Genomic DNA, 17,948 nt, shown 5'->3' on the forward strand with positions numbered 1-17,948 from the left:
ATTGCCTCTAGGCGCTTATCAACAACCTGCAGGATCAACAAATGTACCTTTAGGCTACCGTGCAAGGACGCAGATCTGACACTACAGAGAAGACTGTACCAGTTTAGGGACCAAAACTGCAAAGGGTGGTTCCCTTCGATGTTGGTCTGGGCTCTAGAACAGCCAACAGACCTTGATGAAGTTAAGTCAGTGGTCTCACAGCAGTAGGGATGTTAAGTTTTGATACATAATTAAGTGCTAAACTATGTAGCGATTTGTATTTAAAATAAATTGGAAAATGTACTGAAAGCCAGCTTTACTCTACAAAACTGAAAAAAAATAAAAACATTGTGACTTTTACTCCACTCAACTGTAGGAGGATCAACAATTGACAGATAAGAGAACTCCTTGAGAGAAGATGAGCCTTCTTTCTAAATGAGAACGATGGAGAGCTGATGACAGTTATGCTGTAGGTGGCGGTAATGCGCTGCATCGAGTCGACACCACCATAAACCCCTTCAAAGAAGAAGGGCTAACAATTATGAGTTTCTGAGCCCATTTTTGTGGAAATATTAACGATGTGGTTCTCACTGCTATGATTCCTGACTACCAGCACATTATCAAAAAGGTAATCTCTTCCTCGTTCCATGGTTATCTATTGAATCGGGTGGTTGTCCTTCATCTACGACATCTGAGTTGACAATAACAAGAAACCAAACGTTACCTCAACAGCAATTTCCATTGAGCTTGTTGTAGTAGCTAGGTAGCTAGCTATCCTAGCTGTGTTGTTACGCCTCCTTGGCCTCCATTTGCAGCCGAAATCTGTATGTTAGAATGCTAGTTAATCATTCTAATACAGGAATAATGTTACGTTTTGATTGTGTTTGGTGTCATTTGACTTCTGTTGATTTGCTTGCTGGAGGAACCTATGCATATCTGTCCTAGTTTAACAATGAGTAACGTTAAAGTTGACCATTCAATATGTTTGCTGTCATAATGGCAAGAGGAGACTAATTGCACATCAGTTATGAAGATAATGGATCATATTCTAAAATATGAGTGAAAATAATTTACATTTTACAGTATTTGTATTGATCGATTTTCTTGTTTGTTAGCATATCATAGCTAATGGCTAACGACAGCCAACTAACTGTTAAACAGCTAACATTAGCTGAACCTACAAAGATTCCAGGCTGCCTTCCAAAAAAACTAAAGAATGCAAACAATATGAAATGTCAAGTTAAGTTCAGCGGCAACGTCACTTGCCAGTGCACCCACTAAGCCTCGTCTCCAAAACAACAAAGTTGCGTTGTGCGTCAACATATAGGCTAATGTCCGGCACAATGTAACGTTACCTAACATTCGGTTTTCTTTATAAACATAGGTAGTGTCCTCTCAGTATCTTCAGAAGTGATTATAGCAGTTGTAACTTCCATATGGCTCGTAAATATGAATGTCCTAAATTGGAGGTTCTAAACTAAAAAAAAAAAAAACGTTCCTTACAAGCCCTTGTTATTGTAAAATGATGGAGTAGGCCTAGTGTTTAAGTATAGAACTTTTTGTTGCGTTGCTGACTTTCAAACAGGAATCAAATGTGAATGCATTATTATTATTCAGAGGTTCTTTTTCTGTTTTTGTGTGTTTTTTTTTTTAGAAGTACATGATCCAGCAGGAGAAACCACAGCTTGTTGGCACTATGCCTGTGGTGTGGCCTACCCTTCTTGATCTTGGTAGAGATGAGTGTAAAAGAATACTTCGGAAGCTTGGTGAGTTTATTATGTGCTCTCTCTGTGTTTTCTTATTCAGGGCTTGTATTCTCAAAGCAACACTAAGAGTACTCCTAATGCACACTCAAAGATTCTAACTAAAGTCTCAGTTGACGTCACGTCTCATGGTGAATGAACCAAAACAGGGTGGTCACAACCGATTGGCAGGGCTACTTTTTATTTCAGCCAGACGTGGGTGTGACTTTTAGCGCTAGGGTACTTAAACTGTAAATTACTCTCAGTTAGTCACAAGGTTATGACTGACACCCCCCTTTATTTTTAGGAGTTTCTCCAAAATCAGAAAGTTAGGAGCTACTTTTAGCCTTAAGTTGATTTGTGAACACGGGCCCAGTTATGTATCTATGTCTTACTGCACTGGTAAATTGTCATGGGAAAGATACTGTTTGATTAATCCTCAGGGCTTGCAAAATGTCTAAATCCATGGTAGCCCTTTGGGCAGACACTCTTCAGACCATTTCTTATGTAGAGAAGTAGATATAGTCAAGCAATAATAACTACTTACTGGCCGAGAGTGAGGTCATGCAGGTAAATATCAGACAGAGGCCGTAAGGTATCGACCGAGCGATAGCGAGGGCGAAGTCTGATATACCTGCATGACCGAACGGTCGAGGTTAGTAAGTTGTTTATTATATGGCATTTAAGCTCTTTTCATTTTGAAAATAAATGGTAATTGTAAATAGAAATCATGTCGTTTTGTTCAGCTCTCAAGTCTTCTCACGACACAGTGTTTCAGGTGTTGCCTAGCAAACAATGACTTGCTAACTTCAAGTTACAATGATCAATAGAAAACGGACAACAGGGCTCAGCTTAAATGGCTTTAATTTACAGTTAAACACAAGGTTTTCAAACTATAGTAGTCAAGTCTTCATCATCACTTTCAATAACACATTTTCGCTTATTACCCGATATCAAAATGTTCGCGAAATCTTGAGTCTTTATTCTTCAACTCTCATAAACTGTCATGTTACCACGACATTCAACTGGTTTCCTGTTCTCAGATTATTTCATAATAGGAGTCCTGATTCTATCAATACATGCTCATGGCTGTTGATATATCGCTAATTTTTAAGGATGTAATGTTTAGTACTTGGTACATGGTATCACTCATTTTTAAGATTGATGGGGTGTGCAATAAGAATACTTATCAGACCGCAGACCGGCTAGAACGTCAATGCGTGGCTGGCATGACTACCCATTAGCCAATCAGAATGCTCGTACTGTCGTTGCCATATAATAAAAACATTTATTTAACAAGCACAGACTGCAACAATCATAAGAAATATTATTATGCATCTATTTTACACAAAGTCTATTCACATGGGATATTCTCTGTAAATAAATCACTCTTCCAAAACTTTTAATTAACTTCTACTGTTTTGTAAAGGTTGCACATCAGTGTGATCTATTTTACTAATGATATCTTCAGACTTTTTTTTTTTTAGACATTTAGATTTACACACATCACTGATTTCTCAGACTTGAATTAAATCTGAATTCATGTTGTGGTGTAAATGCCACAGTATGAGAGGTACACATTTGTCTGTTATGTGCACAGAACTGTGTTGATCTCGGCCTGTCTGGTGCACTATTTGGCGTGGAATGCTGGCGTGGCAGTGGACTCTGGCATCAAACACAACCTAACCTTTCTGACTAATGCATAAGCTCCCTAGCTGACGACCATCCTGACGACTCGTTCTTTTGGTGGTTTTTGAAGAGCAGAAGAAGGGACTCCAGGAGGGAGTTTTATTTCACTCAGGGCAATTGTTTGTGATTTTGCAAGCCTGGGGCCTCCAGTACAGGAGTTGAAATTATTTCAAATACATAAAACAGACTCCTGTAAGCTAGAACTTATTATTCAAATACATATAACAGACTCCTGTTAGCTAGAACTGTTTCTAAAGTGATAATGTGATTGTTGTGTGAATGCAAAATTAATATAATTATATCAAATTTTTTTGTGCACAGAGTTGGAGGCGTATGCTGGTGTTATAAGTGCTCTTCGAGCACAAGGGGATCTCACAAAGGATAAGAAAGATCTTCTTGGGGAACTTACAAAAGTCCTTAGGTATCATGTTTGTCCTTGGTGTGCCTATGGATATGACTTAGTATGTATGGTAAAATTGGTCTGCATTGTTCACTTTTCAAGTCTACTCTTTTCACTTCTGACTGAGATCATTAATCAGCCATTATTTAACAACTTCACAATTGAATTCACTTTCACGATAGATGGCCAGGGAATGAGCCTGTTTTATGCCCCGTTGTCGCAAAATGTTCCAGCGTGCTGGCATACTTTGAACCTTGAAAAGGGGAATGCTCAGGAAGGCATATTTGTTGTTGTTGTTGTTGTTGTTGTTGTTGTGCAGTATTGTTATGTATACTTGCACTTAATGAAAATAATGCTAAAGTTGTGTTTCTAATGCAGCATCTCTACTGAACGGCATCGTGCAGAGGTCCGCAGAGCTGTCAATGATGAGCGCCTCAGTACAATTGCATATCAGTAAGTTTGTTCTTCTTGTGATGGTGTGTAGTGGTTTAGATACGACTTGTTGTGTGGTGCCATTTCCTTTTTGTTCTCCCCTGTGTAGTATGTCTGGACCAAACAGTTCTTCCGAATGGTCTGTGGAAGGGCGTAGACTGGTCCCTTTGATGCCCAGGTTGGTTCCTCAGACAGCATTCACAGTAACTGCTAATGCTGTGGCCAGTGCGACAGCCCACCAAAATGCATCCCTTCTCCCACCTGCGGAGACTGGTAATAAAGAAGGTAAGTCCATCAGATATGGCATAATTTTAGGTGTACAGATCCTCTCACTAGGCCTGTTGGTTTGAGAATCTCCATGCATAATGCCTTTCTGTTGCAGTGGTGGTGTGCTACTCGTACACAAGTACAACATCTACAGCCACCAACGTGGCTGCGCCCAGCGGCAGCGGAGCTCCCACCGTCAAGTCTCCACGGCCTGCCAGCCCTGCGTCCAATGTGGTGGTCCTCCCCAGCGGAAGCACAGTTTATGTCAAGAGTGAGTGGAGTGACCATCGTTTTACGATACTGTTACTAAAGTTGGATTTCAAAACATTGATCACTTGAATATGAACAAATCAGTCTATGAATGTCTATTTGATTGCCTCAGTGTTTGTGTGAATTTATTTGAACGGTATGGGAATGCCACTACCAATACAATAAATGAGTTTGGTGATCTAGTAATTCCCTTTTCTAATGAAACCAATATACTTGGGGATTTGTCTCTGGAAGCCCCTCCAGTCTCTAAACATGATTTAGTTTGGCCTTGACTCAAGTTGACACTGTTTTTTTCCCGAGATGATGAGTACATGGGATGTGATGCAGTGTTTGGGATAGGGAGGCACTGCACTCAGAAACCTTATTAACAAGGAATTTAGCTGAAAACGGGTTAAACCATGAATATTCAGAGCACATCTGGAATTTTGTATTTAAGACATTTTAACAGTAAAAAGATTAAGGAAAATAGGACTAAAATCTGTTCAGAAATGTAAGGTCCAAAATGCCTCTGAAATGTAGATATTGTAGATGTTCAGATGTTCCATAGATCCTGTTGTGTGTGTGTGTGTGTGTGTGTGTGTGTGTGTGTGTGTGGCCCTCAGGCCTGAGACAGCTAACAGATATTGTAGATGTTCCATAGCTCCTGCTGTATGTGTGTGTGGCCCTCAGGTCTGAGACAGCTAACGGATATTGATAGATGTTCAGACGTTCCATAGCTCCTGTTGTGTGTGTGTGTGGCCCTCAGGTCTGAGACAGCTAACGGATATTGATAGATGTTCAGACGTTCCATAGCTCCTGTTGTGTGTGTGTGTGGCCCTCAGGCCTGAGACAGCTACCAGATATTGTAGGTGTTCAGATGTTCCATAGCTCCTGTTGTGTGTGTGTGTGGCCCTCAGGTGTGAGCTGTGCAGATGAGGATGAGAAACCTCGCAAACGTCGGCGCACTAACTCTTCTAGCTCCACCCCAGTGATGCTGAAGGAGGTGCCCAAGATCATGCCCCCAATGTCAAAAACCATCACGGTGCCCGTGAGTGGCAGCCCAAAGATGAGTAATATTATGCAGAGCATTGCCAACTCTCTCCCTCCTCACATCTCCCCAGTGAAGATAACCTTCACCAAGCCGACCACACCTACTACCAACACCACCACCCAAAAGGTTAGTGTTCTAAAATTATTATCACGTCATTACACTTATTTGAAATTATTATTACGCGATTACACTTGTTTTAAATAATTATTACGCGATTAAACTTATTTGAAATTATTATTATGTGATTACACTTATTTTGGCCATTTGGGGCGCTGCAACTGACACAGCTAAAAAAACGTTTAGTCAAAAATTAAAATTTTGTTATGGCAAGTTGGCCTCTAGAAGGCACATTACTATAGCTCATTAGGATTCATTGGTTGAGTGATGCCACCCAGTGAAGAATGTTCAAAGCACACCACACATCTGTGAAGTTAGGGTTAGGAATCTACCTCTGCCTCTGAGCAAAACACACTTTGCATTCCCTTGTGGAAATGCATCTCTTGTTGCTGTTTTTGTTATTGTGATGAAAAAGCATTCTCTTCGACTGGGCAATGTGAAATTTATTTCATGTTATTGTTTTCTCAGGTGATTATTGTAACCACCTCTCAAAGCTCGAGCTTCGTTCCCAACATCCTCTCCAAGTCCCACAACTACGCAGCCATGTCCAAGCTGGTGTCCACGTCAGTTCTGACTTCCTCCAGTCAAAAGCAAACGGTTGTCATCCCAACCAGTCCCACCCCAGGCTCTTGCACAAACACTGTGGCTGTTACCTCTGTAGTGTCTTCCACACCCTCTGTAGTCATGTCTTCTGTAGCTCAAGGTAAGGCTACTCCATTAACACTGTTTTTTATTTTGTGTCTTTAAGTTGTGCTTTTGTGTTTACATCTCTGATTTATTCTTCATACATTTAATAGCCACTTCCTCAGCAGCTGTGAAAGTTGCCACAGCAAGACTTCCCTCTCCAAAGACTTTGGTTGGGACACCAACACAGATACTGGCTCAGTTTCCCAAGAACCAACAGTCGTCCAAACAGATCCAGCAGGGTAGCCCTGTTCCATCATCATTAGGGGCCGCTCAGACCACCTCTACATCCCCTATCAGTAAGCCTAGCATCCAGATCAAGCAGGAGTCTGGTGAGCATCTCTGTGGAAAGCACATATCTGATTTATACACCTGCCTACGTGAAGAGGAATTATGATTGTCTGTTTTTACAACAGGAGTGAAGATCATCACGCAGCAGATGCAGCCCAGTAAGATCCTCCCCAAGCCGACGTCTGCCAATCTGCCCGGCAACAGTGCTTCCCCCATCATGGTGGTCAGCAGCAATGGAGCCATTATGACAACAAAACTGGTGTCCACACCGACAGGTGGGAACTCTTTGGTTGACCATTTCTTTTCAAATTTAATTTTGTGTGATCCCTGAAAAATGATGGTTACATTTTTTAAATCGGCATTCTGGGACAGCGCCTAAAGGAAGAGTTTATTGGTATTTCTGTCACTGTTTTTTTTTTTTTTTTCATTTAACCTGGCTACATCATTTAGTTTATGTCTAGTTTCACTTTTAACATTTCCTATGGAACATTATGGGCCAGGCTAGTCATTCTCTTCTTCCATGGCTGTTCGTTTAGATGGTTGTCTAGGTCTGATTGCTGTTTAATTTTGCACAGCTTGGCTCCTTGGTGTGGATTTTTTTATTATGAGGGGTTTGGTTTTATCATTGAGCAGTTCAATTTGAACACCTGTCAGCAGAAGTATCAGCTCTTGAGTGCAAACTTACCAACATTAGACTTTACCAACATAACAGTACCCTTCGAAATCTGTTTTATTTTTTGCCAAATTCCGTTTAATTTTCTGCCACGTTCCATGCTCATCGAATCATTTGTCCAATCCTGTGAATGTTCCTGTCAGCCATGCCTGTTTTTGCTGCTGTAACTTTAGTGTTAGTAATTGGCTCAAATTGCTGAGCAAAAAGCTCTAATTATGCCCAGCAACCAATAGATTGGACCAGCAGTGTTTAAACGTAACGTACATATGAAAGTATTGATATACTTTGCACATAGGGCTTCTCAAATATGAACTTTGTTGGATTATCCAGTAGCTGGTCATTTTGCGAATTGAACTGGATCTGATCACCCCATTAACAATACAAATTTTGTGTTTATTGTGATTTGTCTCAGGTACCCAGGCCACATACTCACGACCAACAGGCAGCCCCACAATAGCGGGCAGAATGTCAACTTCTCCAGGAGGGGCCACCTATGTGAAAACTACCAGTGGCAGCATTATCACAGTGGTGCCCAAATCTCTTGCATCGCTTGGAGGCAAGATTATCAGCAGTAACATAGTGTCTGGTAAGATTATCAGCAGTAACATAGTGTTTGGTATGGCATTTTGTTCACATGATGTCTGGGAATTCATGACTTTGCACTTCTTTGCACTCTAGGCACAACCACAAAGATAACCACCATCCCCATGAGTTCCAAGCCGAATGTCATTGTTGTCCAGAAGACAACTGGGAAAGGAACTACAATTCAAGGACTACCTGGGAAGAATGTTGTCACTACGCTGTTAAATGCAGGAGTATGTTCTCATGTTTGTGTTGTCTGTGGTTACTGTTTGTCTCAAAATACTGTTACATTTACAGTACATAAACACTGTTGTTTTGAATAGTTCATGATTCATTGGAATATCTTTCTACAGGGAGAGAAAACTTTACAAGCAGTTCCTGGAGCAAAGCCGGCTATTATCACTGCCTCTCGTCCTATCACCAAGATGATAGTCACCCAGCCCAAAGGCGTAGGACCAGGGATGCAGCCTACTACTACCACCAAAATCATCCCCACCAAGATAGTATATGGACAACAAGGAAAAACTCAAGTAAATAAAAGAAAAATCTTGGAATGATCGATTTAATGACTGATGCTATTGTTTGTGAGGTTGAGAGAGTTTGGAAAAGTGTGTTTGTATGTTGGAATCACCCATAAATGAACTAAGGTAGGATTAGCTTAATCACAGATCATATTGAATTGACTGATTGTGCCATAACATGCTTTTTTTTGATGACATGTCCATCAGTCTTTCAAAGAATCCTCCATTTTCCACAAAACCTGTTCTAGTTGTCAGCTTTTGAAGATGAAACATGATTAGATAATTAACTGTCCAAACTCATCTGTAGACCTTATAGTTGTAGTTGCTAGAATGGGGCTAACCATTTTTGGATTATGAATAAGTACTTCCAATTTGCAATATTTGGCTATATATTTAAATATCTTTTCTGCCACTTTCATAAATAGAAGTATACATTTTAACAAAAGTACAAATTTAAATTTTAAATTTTTGTCTGGTTTCAGGTACTAATCAAACCCAAGCCGATGACCTTTCAGACAACTGTTGTGAGCGAGCATACTCGACAGTTGGTGAGTGAGACCCTCCAGCAGGTGGCCAGACCCTCAGATGCAGGAGCTCTGCCTGGCCAGGAGGGGGTGCCGAAGGACGCGTCACCAACATTCACAGAAAGCAGCCCAACCCCATCTGAGTCAATGTATACTCAAGGTATGTGTCAGAACATTAGTCTGGAATACCACTGTAGGAGAACGATAGAGATTAAAGACTCTTTTACATTTCGGCATGAATTAAAGTTCTCTGGCTTTGCGCTGGAATTGTGCCGTTGTGGGGTTGTTTGAGATTCGGAGCAAGGTTTTACTCTGGTATCACTGTATAGTTAGTGAATAAGCCCTGGCCCTTCTCAAACACGTTAATTAAATGATTGTGAATCCAAAGAAGATTATCATTCATGGGCTCCAGGGGATCAATGAACTTAAATGTTTAGAATCCACCACTTAGTTTAATTGGCGCTTCATAGTGAGAGAGTTCTTCGCGATCTCCAAGATCCATTATTCCATCATGATGAGTTCTTGTATGAGCGTTACAGATTCAGCCGACAAGGAACATTTTTTACAAGACCTTCTCGAGCCATTTATTTCAAACACTACAGCCGAGTATTGACTGTCTTGCGTTTTTTTGCGAGTGGTTGCATACATTTTTGGAGTGTCGGCGATGCGGAGAACAATGCACTCATAATTATATGACCGTGTTATTAGTACACCAAAGCAAATCATTATTGTAGAAAAGGTGGACTCATGATAAGAAAAGAGAGAAATACACACAATTTCTTTTCACTGCTCCAATTGATTGAATTTCTTATTTATACATTTACATTAAGTCATTTAGCAGACGCTTTTATTCAAAGCGACTTACAAGGTAATGGAAAACTACACTTGAGAAGGAGGTGAGGGGAATCGAACTAGCAACCATATAACTAGAAAATTGCTTTTCCTGAAGAAGAATAAATCAGGTAAAAGTCAACCCACACATCACCTTTAAAGAGTTTCGGACCTCTCTGGCAGCATCTGGGGTAAATGTTCATGGGTCTACAATCAGACGGAAATTGTTGGTTTTGATCGTGACAAAATAATTCTATCTCTGACTCATCTATTTAAAGAAGGGACTTCCAGAAGGCCTTTGGTTTATCCAAGTGCTCTCGGGCAAAGTTGAAACGGGCAGTTTTGTTCTTTCTTGAGAGCAGAGGCTTCCTTCTAGCAACCCGATCATGAATGTCATGTCTATTCAATTTTCGTCTGATTGTAGACCCATGTACATTTACACCAGATGCTGCCAGAGAGGTCTGAAACTCTTTAGAGGTGATGTGTGGGTTGACTTTTACCTGATTTATTCTTCTTCTGGTGCTTCTTGGTGATGGTCTTGATGGGCGTCCACTTCTAGGCAGAGATGCGGTCATGTTGAATGCCCTCCATTTCTAAATTATTTGTCCCGGATGGATGGATGGAGCTGGAATCTTTTGGAGATGGTCTTATAGCTTTCCCAAGACTGATGGGCTGTCAGAACCTTCTTCCTGATGTTCTCAGATATCTTGTTTCCTTTTGGCATTGTTGATCTGTGTGGGTACACCTTGGCACTACAGTAGTTTGGTTGGTTTCCTCTCTCTTTTAATCTGTGTTGCCCAAACCTTTCCCTAAGGATGTCTCAGATGATCGGTTTGCTTAATTAACTAATTAAGCACCCAAATAAGTTTCACTGAATCTGTTACCTGCTTGACTTTACCAATTCAGCTGGGGGTTCACTTACTTTTGAAATGGACTAATTCCATGTTTCATGTAGTCTTTTGGCTACTCAAACAATTCCCTCTAAAAAAAGTACACGCAAATGATAAACATAAACCTGACATTCCTTCTATGGAAAATTGGTGATGAAAAAAATGAAAAATCATGGTAAAACAACAGAAAACTCCTAAGTGGTCAAGGGGTTCACATACTTTAAAGTGGCACTGTACATGTATATGGCCCCATAAACAGCCCCATACACAGCTTCTTGTCTTGCTCCCGCAGCGGTGGCGGTGTTGCATTTTGCCATGATTATGGTCTTGTATTCTTAAGCGTTCATGTGCATCGCCTGGAGAAAAAAAAAAGAGTCTCTTTCATTGAGTTTAATAGCCATTGTACCGACAGAAAATCATGGTTTTGGTGATCGACGCTTCTCCTTTTGACGTAGGACAGGCACACCCGATTGCCCTGATAAGTTTAGCCTGGTTAAAATAAGCGACATGGGTAGACCGGTATAAGCCGTCGACAGCCGATATATCCTGTCCTCAATCATCTCGATAATTCTAACTGGCTAATAGGACAATTGATTAACTAAACTTAATCCCTTACGACGAATAGACCCCTGAGATCACTTCCATGTTTTTTGTTGTTGTTGTTTATCATCATAACTAATCTCCTCATGAACTAAATTAAAAACATTATGGAACGAATAGAACCTTAAACAATAAATATAACTCTATACCAGCAGGTGAGTGTAGTCTGCATTCATCACTCTAAAAGGAAAACCGGACGACTAATGACTGCGCTGTAAACAAAACAGTGTTGGCTTACCATTTTTACACCACTCTTGCAAAAGACAGTTTTGTAATATAGCTACTTATAACCGAGAATATGTCTGGTAAGAAGTTGCAAATGGCACTAGCGTTGTCAGCCCTTGGTCTTTTGGCTGTGGAAGGAGAAAGGAAGCGGCGGAGGACAAAAATAAGGAGAAACCACATTAAAGGCGAACCCACACTTAATGGGTGAAATCATGAATACTACGTACAGTGACTGGTGTCAATCTGAGCCTTTTGACCTGTGCCGCAATCTCCTTCTCAATGTCCTTCGGCACAGCTACGTTTTTCTTATGCATGAGTCACAGAGACTGCTTATTCTACTCATATTTAGCATATTCAGTGATGAAACAAGCAAACTATGATTTAATTCGTCTTAAAGTCGTTTTGGCTTATAGTCATGACACCATTTTACAACGTCAATTCATTGAAGCAAACTATGTTTCCTGTTAGCATGGGCTAAATGGCTCCATTGCCGTTTTAATGATCAGATAACGATATCAGTGTGACTGTGGATTGGGCCAGTTTTAATGATCAGATAACGGTACCAGTGTTACTGTGGATTGGAACTGTTTTAATGATCACATAACAATATCAGTGTGGATTGGGCCAGGTTTAATGATCAGATAACGGTACCAGTGTTACTGTGGATTGGAACTGTTTTAATGATCACATAACAATATCAGTGTGGATTGGGCCAGTTTTAATGATCACATAACGATATAAATGGGTCTGGATTGGGCCAGTTTTAATGATCAGATACGGTATCAATGCGACTGCGGATTGGGCCAGTTCAAATGATCACCTAACGATACCAGCGTGAATGTGGATTGGGCCAAATCAGTATGTTTGTACTAGTGCTATTTTTTTGCGTTTTGCCAACGTATATCTGACATAGAGCTTAGATGAATTCAAGAGGAGTGGCACAGATGTCTTTCTATATGGCTCTGCTTTAGCCAGCTATGCAAATATGTCCTTAGATATATGTATATATATATATCTCGTGACACAATTGTAACCACAACTTGAGCTTTTTAGCACAAAGCGAACATGAGGCAGTCTGCCATGTGTCTTGACCAGCAGGGGGCAGTAGTCCTCTCCGGCTGCAAAGGAATCTCATCTGTGTTTTTTTTGTTTAGACTTTTCATCTGTTTTTGCTTCAACCCCCACAGTTTTCACAGTATTGATTCCATTGCAGCACTAACGAGTCTGTCGTTATGCTTGGCAGGGTGCTTGAACTCAGCTAATTGATAGGTCAGATGGTTTGGACTAGAGTTGGATTAAATGGTTTGCCCACCGGCAGCAAAACTCGAGACGAGAGTTGGATTAAATTTGACATGTACACTGCTTCCATATTATTGGACCTGTTGTGCTGAGTTCAAACATAAATGTGTCATGAAACCACTGTTTAAAGTTGCTTACATTTCAGAAAATAGATAGATGTTTTGGTATCTCCAACCTAAAACAGTTCACAGTTTAATATAACTAAAACAAAACAAAACTAAAACTGTTTTCTGACTTGGCTTTAGATGCTCAACCAGTTGTTCGGGTAATGGCCTCCAGGGGGAAGGAGTGGACTGAACAGGAGGTTGAGACCAGTCCCACCATTATTTACCAGGATGTGTTGGGAGAGTCTCATTCTGCCACCTCCACCATTAAGGCTCTGCTTGAGCTCCAGCAGACAACAGGTGGATCTCCTACTTCTGCTTTTGGTCTGGTTCTCTTCCATTCTGTTAGTGTTGATTTCTCTGCTGCCAGTTGCCTTGTGCTAATCTTCTATGCATACCGCTTCAGCAGAGGAGACTCTTTTTTTATGAGGAAGAATGACAGGGTTTTCCCCTAACAACTCAGTCATTACACTGATCTGTTTCAGTGAGGGAGAAGACTGACTCCAAACTACGGCAGCACACCATTGATCTAAGCCAGATGGCTGTTCCCATTCAAATGGCTCAGGAGAAGAGGCTGTCCCGAGAGCCTCCGGGACACACACAGGGGGAGGCTGAGGTCCTCACAGAGTACATCCCAGCTGGTATGAGCATGAGCAGGGGCAGGGGCTGGGCTAGGCTAGTAACAGAAGCTCTTCAGTCTCTTCAGTCATGTTTTAACGGTTAGGGGGGTTCCTGTTGACAAATACAAAGTCATAGTCCATATTTTTTGTACCCTGCAAAAAGACTGATTCCCAGTTTCAATATCATTTTCATTTCTTCATCTAAATCCTGATTGAAAGGAAACACCAGTCTTCACTGTTTGTGTGAAACTAGCTTTGATATCTGAGTGCATTGATGGATGTTATTGTGTGTGTTTGTGCAGGTAAATTCCCACCATGCAGTGCTGTACCTGCTGTAGGTTCAGTCAGTGAGGTGGCCACCTCGTCCTCCTCCCCCCAGCAGCAGCAGGTTGTCTCCTCCCTGTTTAACACTCAGACGGTGGTGGCAGCAAAGTCCAGCCCAACGTCATCATTGGCGTCGACGAGCTCACACTTCATTCAGCAGGTACCACTGAACCACCTCATTTTCAGTTTGCAGTTTTGTGTTCTTTTGTGTTGCCTTTGTTATGATCTGCTATTGCCATTGTTGTCATACAGAGTGGAGGAAGTCCATGTGTGTTGAGCAAACAGGCGGAGGAGCAGGTGATGGAGGAAGGAGAGATGGAGGGGGATACCCTGGATCCACAGACAGGGCTCTTCTATAGGTCATCTAAACCTGCCGTCCAGCCTCTTCAACAGAGACCCACTGTGGCACCCCAGTCAGAACAGAGCCGACCACCACCACCACCTAACTTAACCCAACCCACCCAGCAGCAGAGCAAAGCCCCAGTCAGCCAGCCCTCCTTCTCCTCCATCCTAGCCCCTAAGAGAGGGCCGCAACCTCAGGAGTTGGCTCCGTCAAAGGAAAAGTCCTCCCCAGGCGCTGGGACTCACCCAGTGGTCGTACTTTCAATGAAGCCTCCCCACACCCCCCAGCTACCCAAGCTCCAACAGGCCCCGACGTCTCCCCACACTCCCCAGTTACCCAAGCTCCAACAGGCCCCGACGTCTCACAATAGGCCTAACCTCCACTCTCCACTGTCCCATCCACCACCCTTGCAGGCGCACCACCCTGTCGGATCTGACAAGCCCTCCTCAGGCCAGGTGAGTATGTAGTTGTGAGGAATAGTGGAATAATGCCACAGCTCTCTCTCTCTCTCTCTCTCTCTCTCTCTCTCTCTCTCTCTCTCTCTCTCTCTCTCTCTCTCTCTCTCTCTCTCTCTCTCTCTCTCTCTCTCTCTCTCTCTCTCTCTCTCTCTCTCTCTCTCTCTCTCTCTCTCTCTCTCTCTCTCTCTCTCTCTCTCTCTCTCTCTCTCTCTCTCTCTCTCTCTCTCTCTCTTAATAACACATATTTGCACAACATTTGAACAACTCTTCGTCTGCTTGAACAGGTTCAGCAGCCTATCATCACCCAGGGAGCAACCGTGACAAAAATTACCTTTGGCAGTCACATGTCACCCCCAAGAACCAGCAGTGGAGAAGCAACAAGCAAAGTGGTGCCAGAGACGAGCATAGGCACAAGCCATCCTAAAGACAAGCCCTCTGTGTCAGACATCCTTAAGATCTCCATGATTGAGGCTGAGATTGACCCCAGCGCTGAGCCGATGGTTGTGGACAGCTCCAGTGACTGTACCTCCTTCCCCAAGGACCCGCCCGCCACCTCCCTCATCAGCAGCTCTGCATCTGTGCTGCACCACTCAAAACAACAGCTGGGGAAATACAGCCACATGCCAGGCCTCGCCTCCCAGAAGAACAAGGAAATGGATGTCATTCAGGTACAGTGGGAATTTCTTCAGGTAGCAGTGATCTGTTCATCACAGAGTTCACTTCGCTTTCAAACAAACTTCTGCCAAGTATATATTTCAGCTTCTATTGCAAGTGCAAAAATGTGGAAAAGAGTGGAAAGAACCCCCCAGCAGCTGAATCTTGTTGTGTTGATCATCCAATGACCTAATGTTTGTGTCGTGCAGGTCATCCCACAGTACTCAATCATGCCAGACTCTAGCCAGTCCAATGTTGTGGTGGAGCAGAGCGGCTTCCTTGAGATCACAGACTACACCAGCCAGCGTCTGGACGACGAGAGCATCATGGAGCAGGAAGTGGACAGCAGCAATGATGAGGCTGCAGCTGCAAGTCCAATGGAAGGCTGTGCTGACCAATCGCACTGAGCCTCATAGGGGCTCCTTCTGTGAGGACCAATAGCACTGAACCTCAGAGTTCTGAAAGTTCTGAAAACGAAATGAAGTGAACTTTGGTAGCAAATAGATTTAAAAAAAAAAATATCAACCAAAATGAACGTCATTTGGGATAATCCTGAATAAAAAAAAAATATTGTATTTGTTTGTATTGTTTCTTGCATCGCTTCAGAGGTCCAAGTCTTGGGTTGGTGTATGATCAGTTGTACCTGTGTATTTGACTGAAGATAGTGTAGATATGAGTGGCTTTAATGCATCAGTGTGACACTTGTGACTTGATGTGATGTTCAAGTAGGATAAATGACATTGCTTGCACCTAATCCTGAAATGTCTAAGTTACTTGCATTTCTGTACATTTTACATATTATTTCTTTTTTTACTAAACTTTTCTCATTTGAACAACTTTTAAATAATCTTGTTGTTTTTTTTTATATTTGAGCTGCATCACTGTAAGCAACACTTGACCTGAAGATGGTTTTATGTTACAGTTCATTTAACCATCCGCAGGTCTAATTTTGCTTACAGTGATCATAAAAGAAACTGCTGAATGTATCCTCTGTTAAGTGAGGCTAAAAGTAGTAATTGAAAACAATAAAGAGATGTAGAATATGTTTCTCATAAGATTGCATACCTTATGCCTGTTGCAAAAACTCATTATAAGCAGATAACTGTCTTAATACAGATTAATTAAAAGCTTTTACAAACTGATTTGAATGTCTTTGACTTTTCATAAAAACTCAGTCAACCTTAATTTCACAGCTGAGAATATGGAAAGTACCCGGACAAACGTCATCACAAGTGTAAACAGATAAGACTGAGGTTGGGTAGACTTCTCGGTGGATCCCAGTGACTGCCTTTGTTATGTGTGAGTGGTTTCTAAGGGGTAAAGTGCATTGAGTTTACAGGGGTTTTTGTAGTGGGTAAAGACCTATGTCATTTGAGAAGCTGCCCTTTATGCCTGTGAGAGTTAGTACACATATTAAGAACCTGTTTTTCTCCATTCGACCCCTTAAGTGGGGTTTTCCATGAGAGAGCTTCATACTGTATGCAGGCACAGAGAGCCCTGTTATTCAATTGTAACACTTCAAAACCTGCGATTCTGAAGAGGTTTATGAAATGTGTATGCCATAAGAAAAGTATTTTTTTTGTTTTATTCAAGTCTATGAATGCAATTGTTGGATAAGGCTTTAAGTTCTCAATGAGTGCTTCAGTTTCACTTTCGATTTAATTATATTGCACATTTGTTTAACTCCTACAATTACTTGGTATATTCTCAGTGCTGTGTCAGTGTCCGTACAGTTGATGGCCCATTTAAGGGCTATTGTTTTACCTTTCATTTTATTCAAATGCATATTGTATGTGTGTATAGATAAAGTGTCTACGCACATTGGTGTGCACAGATAATCGAATATCCGGATAACCGTTTGCAGCTTTTCGAATACTAGCACCCCTATTCGATTATGCTATACCTGCACACAATCATGGTATGTTACGAGAAAATGGGATACTATAGCAAATACTCTCTTTAAATAATTATATTGATCATTTGTGGAGATGGTATGCACACTCACAACAATTTTGTTATTTATAAGTTGAGTGAGCGAGTCACTATAGACCAATCCTATTGTGGGCATCATCCATAGATAGTAAAAAGAATGGACGGAACTCCACTCCATAGGGTTTGAATCGAGCGCAGTGAGGCTGGATCAGGGGCCTGCTTCCTGTTGAGCCTCTCACTGGTCTGCCAGGTTGAATAGGGGTGAGAGCCTCTCTGATGCTGTGTGAGAGAGATGTCAGGTGGAATAGGGGTGAGCGAGATGTCAGGTTGAGTAAGGTGAGAACCTCTCTGATGCTGTGTGAGAGAGATGTAAGGTTGAATAGGAGTAAGATCCTCTCTGATGCTGTGTGAGAGCGATGTCAGGTTGAATAGGGGTGAGAGCCTCTCTGATGCTGTGAGAGAGATGT

The 17,948-nt window shown here is 41.8% G+C and overlaps 1 protein-coding gene across 5 annotated transcripts; it reads left to right on the plus strand.

The window, feature by feature from the left end:
- Positions 1–498: 498 nt before the first annotated feature.
- emsy (EMSY transcriptional repressor, BRCA2 interacting) lies at positions 499–16,540 on the plus strand. 5 transcript variants are annotated; one of them, XM_080836648.1, is made up of 20 exons: positions 499–607; positions 1,634–1,745; positions 3,732–3,831; positions 4,189–4,263; positions 4,352–4,527; positions 4,625–4,780; positions 5,676–5,935; positions 6,395–6,629; positions 6,724–6,942; positions 7,027–7,176; positions 7,987–8,160; positions 8,253–8,389; positions 8,510–8,686; positions 9,160–9,361; positions 13,292–13,450; positions 13,636–13,791; positions 14,073–14,254; positions 14,347–14,892; positions 15,180–15,563; positions 15,759–16,539. In XM_080836648.1, the coding sequence occupies exons 1-20, from the start codon at positions 575–577 to the stop codon at positions 15,954–15,956; spliced, it is 3,831 nt and encodes a 1,276-aa protein (XP_080692774.1). In that variant the 5' UTR covers positions 499–574; the 3' UTR covers positions 15,957–16,539. The 5 variants fall into 5 exon arrangements, with proteins under 5 accessions (XP_080692774.1, XP_080692776.1, XP_080692778.1 ...); XM_080836650.1 differs by having other exon boundaries at positions 6,724–6,909; positions 15,759–16,538; XM_080836649.1 differs by having other exon boundaries at positions 501–607; positions 1,637–1,745.
- Positions 16,541–17,948: the final 1,408 nt, after the last annotated feature.

Source organism: Sprattus sprattus (assembly GCF_963457725.1).
Source record: "Sprattus sprattus genome assembly, chromosome: 1".
Lineage (NCBI taxonomy): Eukaryota > Metazoa > Chordata > Actinopteri > Clupeiformes > Clupeidae > Sprattus > Sprattus sprattus.